General features: G+C 43.2%; 1 protein-coding gene across 1 annotated transcript in view; it reads left to right on the forward strand.

Moving 5' to 3' along the window:
• Positions 1-10,695, forward strand: part of LOC124612555 (odorant receptor 43a-like) — a 107,835-nt gene extending 97,140 nt beyond the window's left edge. Inside the window, exon 7 of the mRNA XM_047140829.1 lies at positions 10,639-10,695. Coding sequence (XP_046996785.1) covers positions 10,639-10,695 — 57 coding nt within the window. The remainder of the gene's footprint in view (positions 1-10,638) is intronic.
• The last annotated feature ends 202 nt before the right edge of the window (positions 10,696-10,897 follow it).

Raw genomic sequence — 10,897 nt, forward strand, 5'->3', positions numbered from 1 at the left:
TAATCATAGCTGACACTTGGATCAAGAATCATAAAAGAAGGTTGTATACATGGAAGAAGCCTGGAGATACCGACAGGTTTCAGATAGATTATATAATGGTAAGACAGAGATTTAGGAACCAGGTTTTAAATTGTAAGACATTTCCAGGGGCAGACGTGGACTCTGACCACAATCTACTGGTTATGAACTGTAGATTGAAACTGAAGAAACTGCAAAAACGGGGGAATTTAAGGAGATGGGACCTGGATAAACTGACTAAACCAGAGGTTGTACAGACTTTCAGGGAGAGCATAAGGGAACAATTGACAGGAATGGGGGAAAGAAATACAGTAGAAGAAGAATGGGTAGCTTTGAGGGATGAAGCAGCGAAGGCAGCAGAGGATCAAGTAGGTAAAAAGACGAGGGCTAGTAGAAATCCTTGGGTAACAGAAGAAATATTGAATTTAATTGATGAAAGGAGAAAATATGAAAATGCAGTAAATGAAGCAGGCAAAAAGGAAAACAAACGTCTCAAAAATGAGACCGACAGGAAGTGCAAAATGGCTAAGTAGGGATGGTTAGAGGACAAATGTAAGAATGTAGAGGCTTATCTCACTAGGGGTTAGACAGATACTGCCTACAGGAAAATCAAAGAGACCTTTGGAGAAAAGAGAACCACTTGTATGAATATCAAGAGCTCAGATGGAAACCCACTTATAAGCAAAGAAGGGAAAGCAGAAAGGTGGAAGGAGTATATAGAGGGCCTATACAAGGGCAATGTACTTGAGGACAATATTATGGAAAAGGAAGAGGATGTAGATGAAGATGAAATGGGAAATTCGGTATTGTGTGAAGAGTTTGACAGAGCACTGAAAGAGTTGACAACATTCCATGAGAACTACTGACGGCCTTGGGAGAGCCAGTCCTGACAAAACTCTACCATCTGGTGAGCAAGATGTATGAGACAGGCGAAATACCCTCAGACTTCAAGAAGAATATAATAATTCCAATCCCAAAGAAAGCAGGTGTTGACAGATGTGAAAATTACCGAACTATCAGTTTAAGAAGTCACGGCTGCAAAATACTAACGCGAATGGAAAAACTAGTAGAAGAAGACCTCAGGGAAGATCAGTTTGGAATCCGTAGAAATATTGGAACACGTGAGGCAATACTGACCCAACGACTTATCTTAGAAGCTAGATTAAGGAAAGGCAAATCTATGTTTCTTGCATTTGTAGACTTAGAGAAAGCTTTTGACAATGTTGACTGGAATACTCTCTTTCAGATTCTGAAATTGGCAGGGGTAAAGTACAGGGAGAGAAAGGCTATTTACAATTTGTATAGAAACCAAATGGCAGTTATAAGAGTTGAGGGGCATGAAAGGGAAGCAGTGGGTGGGAAGGGAGTGGGACAGGGTGGTCGCCTCTCCCTGATGTTATTCAATCTGTATATTGAGCAAGCAGTGAAGAAAACAAAAGAAAAATTCGGAGTAGGATATAAAATCCATGGAGAAGAAATAAAAACTTTGAGGTTCGCCGATGACATTGTAATTCTGTCAGAGACAGCAAAGTACTTGGAAGAGCAGTTGAACGGAATGGATAGTGTCTTGAAAGGAGGTTATAAGATGAACATCAACAAAAGCAAAACGAGGATAATGGAATGTAGTCGAATTAAGTCGGGTGATGCTGATGGTATTAGATTAGGAAATGAGACTCTTAAAGTAGTAAAGGAGTTTTGCTATTTGGGGAGCAAAATAACTGATGATGGTCGAAGTAGAGAGGATATAAAATGTAGACTGGCAATGGCAAGGAAAGCGTTTCTGAAGAAGAGAAATTTGTTAACATCGAGTATAGACTTAAATGTCCGGATGTCGTTTCTGAAAGTTTTTGTATGGAGTGTAGCCATGTATGGAAGTGAAGCATGGACGATAAATAGTTTAGACAAGAAGAGAATAGAAGCTTTCGAAATGTGGTGTGACAGAAGAATGCTGAAGATTAGATGGGTAGATCACATAACTAATGAGGAGGTATTGAATAGGATTGGGGAGAAGAGAAGTTGGTGGCACAACTTGAGTAGAAAAAGGGATCGATTGGTAGGACATGTTCTTAGGCATCAAGGGATCACCAATTTAGTACTGGAGGGCAGCGTTGAGGGTAAAAATCGTAAAGGGAGACCAAGAGATGAACACACCAAGCAGATTCAGAAGGATGTAGGTTGCAAGAGGTACTGGGAGAGGAAGAAGCTCCCACAGGATAGAGTAGCATGGACAGGTGCATCAAACCAGTCTCAGGACTGAAGACCACAACAACAACAACATAAGTTTACTGCATTTTTAAATTAAAAGAAAGCTTAAGATAGTGTTGACTGGAATACACTCTTTTAAATTCTGAAGGTGGCAAGGGAAAAAGTACAGGGAACAAAATGTTACATACAATCTGTACAGAAACCAGACTGCAGTTTTGAGAATCTAGGGGCATCAACGAGAGACAGTAGTTGAGATCGGAAAGGGACAGGGCTGTACCCTAAACCTGTTGTTATTCATTCTGAACATTGAGCAAGCAGCAAGAAAATCGAATTTGGAGAGGGAATTTATGTTCATGAAGAACAAGTAAAAATTTTGAGGTTTGGCGGAAGTAAAGCTGTGAGGATGGGGCGTGAGTCGTGCTTGGGTAGCTCGGTTGGTAGAGCACTTGCCCGCGAAAGGCAAAGGTCGGAGTTCGAGTCTGTGTCCGCACACAGTTTTAATCTGCCAGGAAGTTTCATATCAGCGCACAGTCCGTTGCAGAGTGAAAATCTCATTCTGGAATTTTGAGGTTTGTTACGACACTGTAGATCTGTCAGAGACGGCAACATGCTTGGATGGGCAGCTGAATGTAATGGATAGTGTCTTGAAAGGAGAATGTATGATAAACATCAACATTAGTAAGGAAATGATAACAGAATGTGGTTGAATTAAAAGATGCGGTGCTGAGGGAATTAGAATTGGAAATGAGGCATTAAGGGAACAGACGAATTTTGGTATTTGGGCAGCAAAGTAACTTACGTTGGCCGAAATAGAGAGGATGTAAAATTCAGACTGCCCGTACATGAAAAACATTTCCAGAAAAGAGGATTTTGTTAACATTTAATATATATTTCAGAGTTAACAATTCTTTCTTGAAGACATTTGTCTAGAGTATAGTGATACGTGACACATGACAGACAGTTCAGACACGAAGAGAGAAATCCGTCGGTCAAAAAAATTTAGACACTGGGTTGAAAGCCACTTATGTCAGATGGCACTATGGGACTTAACATCTGAGGTCCTCAGTCCCCTAGACTTACAACTACTTAAACCTAACCAACCTAAGGACATCACACACATCCATGATGCCCGAGGCAGGATTCGAACCTGCGACCGTAGCAGCAGCGCAGTTCCAGACTAAAGCGCCTAGAACCGCTGCGCTGCGCCCTCCCCCCCCCCCTTTTTTTTTTTTTTTTTTTTTTTTTTTTTCACCAAACGCAACGAACAATGCCGAACAAAATGAGAAAGAAAAGAACCGCTCGGCCACAGCGGCCGGCCTACTTATGTCGTCAAAGCATTAATCCTTCATGTGAATTTTATACATTATCGTTTTGTGGTAGGTTTATGCTGATAACGTTAGGTTTCGTCACCTGTGCTAATTCTGTTGCAGAAAAGAACTGTTCGCGTTTTGTATATAAATCGAGGGGCGGCAGGCGCCCATGCGTTTGTGATTGTGGTCGGGAGTCAAGGCGTGCGGAACAAACGTCTCAGAAACTTCTCTTCTTGAAAACATTCTGGAGAACTGAAATTTATTCCTGAAATTCAACTTCACCGCAAAACGTTAGATGTGCTGTCCAAAGCGACATACGAAAATTTGTGCAACACCGGGACTCGAACCCGGATTTCCAGGTTATCACGATAAGCAGGAGATACGGGTTTGAGTGCCGGTCCAGCACACATTTTCATATGTCGCTTTAGGTAGTGCAGTTAAATTGAATTCCCGCTGAATTACAGTTAAACTGAATTCCAGTATTTGAAACTCATCATCAAATATTAATATGTTCTTGAGAATGTGATGAACATTTTATTTAGAGATGTTGCGACACAACGATGATGAGACCCTACAGCCACATGTCCACCACCGACTGCTGGCAGCCGAGTGGTCGGTTGCACGTCTATTGTTTACAGTTATTAGTTCAAGCTGGCATTGCAATTACTGGGTTGACATTTCTTATACGCCAGAAAAAAAATCAGCCTCGGAACTTTTTGGATAGGCAGTTTAGAAGCTTTCGAAATGTGAATCTACAGAAGAGTGCAGAATATTAAATGGGCAGATCGAGGTACTAACAGTGAACAGTATTCGGGAGAAAAGAAACTAGTGGCACAACCTGATTAGAAGAAGGGATCGGCTGATAAGACATAATATGGGGCATCAAGGACTCGTCACTTTGGTAAGGAAGGGACGTGTGGTGCTTAAAACTTGTAGGTTCGCAGAGCGAGAGCGAGGTAGGATCCCGGCAAGCAACTTCAAATGGCTGTAAGTTGTAGTGGCTATGCACCGGTGAAGAGCGTTGCACGGGACTGACTAGCGTGGCGAGCTGCATTTAACCAGTCTTCGAACTGAGGACCGCAACAACGACAGAAACGTGAACAGTAGGGCGTGGCATACCACTGCCAAGAACAGCAAACACATTAGGGCCACAGCACAGCTGGTGCAATGTTTTTCTTAGCAGCAAATGATACCTTTAAGTTCATCTCAGTAATTACATTATAGTTCTTGCAGCTCAACTGAAATTACAAGTTCTCTTTAAGAACTGACACTGAAATTCCCAAAACAGTGGATTGCGTTATAATAGTAAAAAGCCTAGGATAAAATGCAATGATTTTCTGCAGCTACTCGGAACTCACTTTCTGGAATTATTCTTTCCTCGAGACTATAGTCACTAACAGACTCGCCCAACCAATTCGAAAATGGCTGAAATTTGCGAGAAATGCAAACTATATACACCGCTGCTGAAGAAGAAACTGAAACAGGAGATGACAGTTATAATGTACACAGGACACGTGAGTCGACTTGATAAGGCTATCTGTCCAAACAACTCATTAACGAGCAGAAGAATATAGAAATAACTCACTGCTCGAGTAATGTATCTACACTGCAATCAAGGGGAAATTTACAGTGGTCAAAATAAATACTGCATAGTGCTTGAATTTTGAACGCTGTGATCCAGAAATACGTATGTTACCAATAAACTAAATTGTTGTAATGTAATTCTAGCTGAAACAGTCTATTTTTCTAGCGTGAAGGACAATATTCGCAGTATATGGCAACAGTGTCCCTTGTAAGTAGTTTAGCGCATGTGCTGTTTGTCATTGCGATGATTACGTCACTTCAGGATGGTTCGGACAACAATGAAGCTCGATCAGACGCTCCGTATAGTCACACTAACGGAACAGGGAATGAGAGGCGTGGTCGCCACAGCGAATGTGCCTGTGAATCAAGGCGATATCTCCAAAATCTCCAACAAGCGACGGTATCAGTTGAGGATCGCCATAGAAGACCAACAACGGGTGTGCAGAATCGGTATCTGCATACAACAACACGCAGAAACCCTCAACACAATGCTACACGTCTACGGAGTGCAGGAGTCAACACACATGATACGAAATAGGCTCCACGAGCAGGGACTACGTGCTACAAGATCTCTAAATCCGGCTCGGAGCACGAAACCACTGTTTGTAGACTAGGCGGCAGTGGGACTAAACCGTATCGGTCTCCACCCTGACAATACTGACATTCGTGTCTGGAGGTAACGAGGAAAACTTTTACTCGCTAAGTGTATCGCAGACCCTTATCAGAGCTGTTCAGTCATGTTTTGGGGTGGAATCTTGTATGGCCGCAGAACACCCCATGTGCCAATACATGGGACGCTGATTGGCGCGATGTATCGGGAAGGCATGTTTACACGGATAGTGGTTCCAGTTGGTTGAAGATATTCGAGCGGGATTCATGCTCATGGACGGCAATGCTCGCCCACACCTTCACAATCTTGTGGTGCATAGAATCAGTCGGATGGAATGGTCTGCAATTTTCTCCAGATCTCAGCTGCATTAAGAATGCACGTGTTGTGCTAAAACGAGTGGTTTGTAATCGTCCTGTGCCACCAGAGACCTTCCAAGGACATATCAGAGGCCGCTGTGGAGGAATGGGATAGTAAAGCACAGGATTACCTGTACAGTGTGGTAGGGAGTATTCCTAATCGCGTTCAAAAGTGTCTCCAATTACGAAGAGGTCAGTTGCTTCATAAACAATGTGATATGCAAGATGACAGTGAGCAGAAATTGTAGTGTTTGCAGTTGAGTCTTTTTTAAAATCCCGCTTTTTATTTGTGTTTATAAAGTGGAAACATGTTTATCTTCTTTATTTTCGATTTGTTACGATTGTACCTGACAGAAGAAAATCAGTTTTGCTTCCTATTATGTCCAGTACTGACAACAAAACAGTATGCAACATTGGTTTTGACCATTGTATTTTAGCCGCGTGGGATTAGCCGAGCGGTCTGAGGCGCTCCAGTGATGGACTGTGCGGCTGGTCCCGGCGGAGGTTCGAGTCCTCCCTCAGGCATGGGTGTGTGTGTTTGTCCTTAGGGTAATGTAGGTTAAGTAGTGTGTAAGCTTGGGGACTGATGACCTTAGCAGTTAAGTCCCATAAGATTTCACACAGATTTGAACATTTCACCATTGTATTTTCCTAACAAGGTATTACTACTAAAAATTAAAGATACATAACTGAACACAACAGCCTATTTACAGGGTGACAATTATTGTACTATATGAAATAAAATCATAATTTCTGAACGGTTTACGTTAGGACGTTCAAACTCCACGGTTGGCCGCGGGGAGCGATGTAAATCAGTGCGCGCATGCGCACGTGGTTTCTTGTTGTCGGCCACTTTCATTTGGATGAGTTCGTCAATAAGCAAAATTGGCTCTTTTCGGTGACTGAGAATCCGCATTTCCCTCAACGGGTGACTGTGTGGCGTGCAATGTCTAGTCCCGGAATAATCGTTGCGATATTCCTCGATTGCACGGTAGCTACCGAACTGTAGTAACATTTTTGGAAGATCATCTCATCCCCATTATCCAAACTGTTGTGACGGCGACCGGAACGGTCGCGGGGTTGAAGTGACGGAAAGCGCGGCGGGACCCATGGAGCGGCCGGCGAACAACACAACGGGAGAGGACGGACACGACAAACGAAGGACAGAACGAAAAACAACAAGTTCGAAACAACGGAGTCACAAGAAAATCTAACAACCACGTCCACTCGTACACAGAACAAGAAAGTAAATATGCTGTCTAAGCCGAGGCGATGTGTCCAGAGACGTACGCAAGATTAGACGCGCTGGCTGAGCTTTTCTTTTTTTTTCCTTTATCGTAATTTTAACACCTGTACAACACGCAGGCTGGCAGCAGCATTCTACGCTGCTCTTTAGTCGTAGAGTAGACAATGAAAAAAATTGAAGGAATACACATAACTGACAAAATGGCGGGTAATAAAACAGTAGACACATAAATACAAAAACATGGAGCCGTTCACACTCGACGATAATCCACACTACAAACTGTTGACACGACGCACAAACACTGATGATTTCGATGGCACATGTGAACGATGGAGCGTGACGGTGAACACTGAACACAAAACACGACGGCACACAAAAAACGGATGGCGATGATCTCCGGCGCGCGAATGTCCACTCGTTTTTGGTGGGCTATATTAAAAACAAAGTGTACAACGATAACCCCAAAACCACTGCTGAGCTGAAAACAGCCATTCAGGAGGTCATCGACAGCGTCATGTTCCGACACTTCAGCGGGTCATGCAGAATTTCGCCGTTCGTCTGCGCCACATCATCGCCTGTGATGGCAGGCATATCGAACATCTCATAACCTAAACTCGAAAATCTGTAGTGACGTTCACACGTTGAATAAAGTGTGTGCACGCCGCAGTTTGTTACTAATTTTCTTTTTCTCGTATAGTTCAATGATTGTTACCCTGTACTACAGGATATGTTATTTATGTCTATTGCAAGCAACTGAAAGTTCTCACAAAAACACATCTTCAGTCTCTTAGATATACACAGAAATTTGGAGGAACGGTAGTCTGCACGAGGATATTACTGCCAAACTTTGTGGCAAGCACAAATGACGTATGCTGCCCACGATTTAGTATGGATAGCGTTTTGCGCGAGAATCATAATCATTTCAAAATACACACTGTATGCTACGGCACACGGGTTTCGCCAGACTAGGGCGCAAAAGACGGTCTCCGTAGCGTCGTTTTACCGCTTTGCCGCGTGATGGGTACCGAACACTAGCACAGCCCACCCTCCACTTAAAGCAGTTTTCTTCCAGAACCTGGATCGTCGCATAATGCCTAATCGACTATTTCACTTAGAATGCTAGTTCACGACTTAAATAATTTTTTCCTGTAAATTGTTTATTAAAGTTACAGGAGAAGTGCCACATTTGGTAAAATGAGTGGTTTTTTTTTTTTTTTTTTTTTTTTTTTTTTTTTTTTTTTTTTTTTTTTTTTTGCTGACCTGAAGTAACTGTTTATTTCAAACATAGTAACAGTCTGTGCAGGAAAGTGATTTCTTTCAGACATTGAACATTGATTTACTGCAGCACATAATTTCGTTTTATGGCCCTGTATATCAAATCTTTTCTTGATAATTGTACAGGGTGTAAAAATGTTACCTAAAAAAAATTTTGGGTATTTAGAGGACCCCAGCTTGGGGTCAATGAAAGTTTTGACGCTAGTGATGTTCAGAGACACTGTTCGGACAGCCGTGTGATGAACATTGTTTCAGAGATGTTGCTGGAAATGTCGTCTGTTTACGTGACTGTACAACTGCCATCTGTGTGCTGATGATTGTGCAACACGCTCGAAACATCCAGGTGTTTCACGGATATTGGCCGGGGCTTCAGCCGCTCTGCTGGAGAGTGTCTGTGTCTCATGCACCAAACGCTTCATCAACCCGCCCCCCCCCCCCTCTCCCCCTCAAACAAAAGGAAACCTCGAGGGGTAATGTTCGGAGAACGCGGTAGCCAAGGTACTGGCCCACCCCTCCCAGCACAATAGTTTTTTAGGAAGATACTGTCTAATTGTTCTCTGATATCAGCGGCAAAGTGTGGTGAGGCCCCTTCGAGCTGCAACCGTAACCGGTGTCTGACTGCTAATGGGACACAGAACGACGTTTCCGATACTTCTTCACAGAGAAAGATACGGTCATTTCCTCCACCGAGCATGCCAGACAGAACATATGGCCCAATCAGAACAATAGCACGTTGTGTTAGACGATCATCAGCACTTCAAGCACCAGTTGTGCATTAACGCAAATGGACAACATTTCCAACAACATCTCTGAAACAATGCTTGTCATACAGCTGACTGAACAGCGCTTCTGAGCATCAATAACGTCACAAGCTTTATGGACTCCTATCGAGGAAATATTTTTGTCATACAAGATAGTGTTTGAAGTTAAAATCTTCTGGGTTATTAGGCCGCGTCATGTTTCTTCTAAAATGTTCGACGTTTCAACCCCTTTGCTGGGATCTTCCTCAGAATCTTTCGGTGTCCACTACTGCCAGAACACTGTCAGAGACGAGTGTCTGGTCCACTTATAAAGAGGGAATTTTCTGGCGTTCGTGCTGTTCGTTGACAATCTAGCCACTGATGACGACCAACCAATAGCGGTAGCAGGCATTTCAACCAATAACCCTTCTCCCGCATAAGTGTGGAACAGTGCCTTTCCATCCAATGACGATGACCGCCAATGGTATCCACAGGAGATAAGCTACCAACGCCATTTCTTCTGTATTAGCCTATGACTATGGCCCACCAATGGTAGCCATATGAATTTTAACTAATACTATCACTTCTCCAGCACGAACGTCAGAAAATTCCCCCTTTACAAGTGGACGCGACACTCTTCTCTGACAGTGTTCTAGTAGTAGTGGACACCAAAAGATCCTGAGGAAGATCCCAGCAGAGGGGTCGAAACGTCGAACATTTTAGAAGAAACATGACGTGGCCTAGTAACCAAGAAAATTTTAACTTCAGTGACAACGGCCACGAAAGTCTGCAGACTTACATAAAGATAGTGTTTCTTTTTTCACCAACTGCGACATGGTCGTGTATACGAACAGTGATCCAATACTGCAAATGTTTTTTATTTCAGTCTTCGATCACAATATGAAATCTTTAGACGTTGACCGATTTCAGTCCGTAATAACCATCCTCTGATCTTTTTTACACCATGTCCTAAAGTGATTAGGCCATAATGGCATATGTTATGACGATGCCATTATGGCCTAATCACTTTAGGACATGGTGTAAAAAAGATGTGAGGATGGTCATTACGGACTGAAACCGATCATCGTCTAAAGATTTCATATTGTGATCGAAGACTGAAATAAAAAACATTTGAGTGTTTCTTTTTACCTCCTCTGAACACACAAAAATTTTGTACGCATTGTTTTTTTTTTTTTTTACTCCCTGTATAAACTGATGTTGCTAAGTATCAGTGTGACGAAAACATGGAAACTGACCCAGAGCAATAGAGTTGAGCCGTGTGGTGGTGTTGCAGCTGATGAAGGCCTCCTACTCGTACTACACGCTGCTGAGGCAGCTGGACAGCCACTGACGCGGGACTCGCTTTCACGGCAAGGCGAGCCGAGCAGCGGGGAAGAAGACCGGGCAGCCGGGGCAGTGCGCGAGGCGTAGCCGGCGAGCACAGCTCAACCCGACCGCCTCGAACCAGAGACCACTGCAAGAGGGGAAGCTCGGCGAAACGCATACGACGGCACTGTGGCTTCTGTCCGCTGCTCTGACATCTAAAAGAAAAT

Source organism: Schistocerca americana, chromosome 4 (genome assembly GCF_021461395.2).
Source record: "Schistocerca americana isolate TAMUIC-IGC-003095 chromosome 4, iqSchAmer2.1, whole genome shotgun sequence".
In the NCBI taxonomy this organism is placed as follows: Eukaryota; Metazoa; Arthropoda; class Insecta; order Orthoptera; family Acrididae; genus Schistocerca; species Schistocerca americana.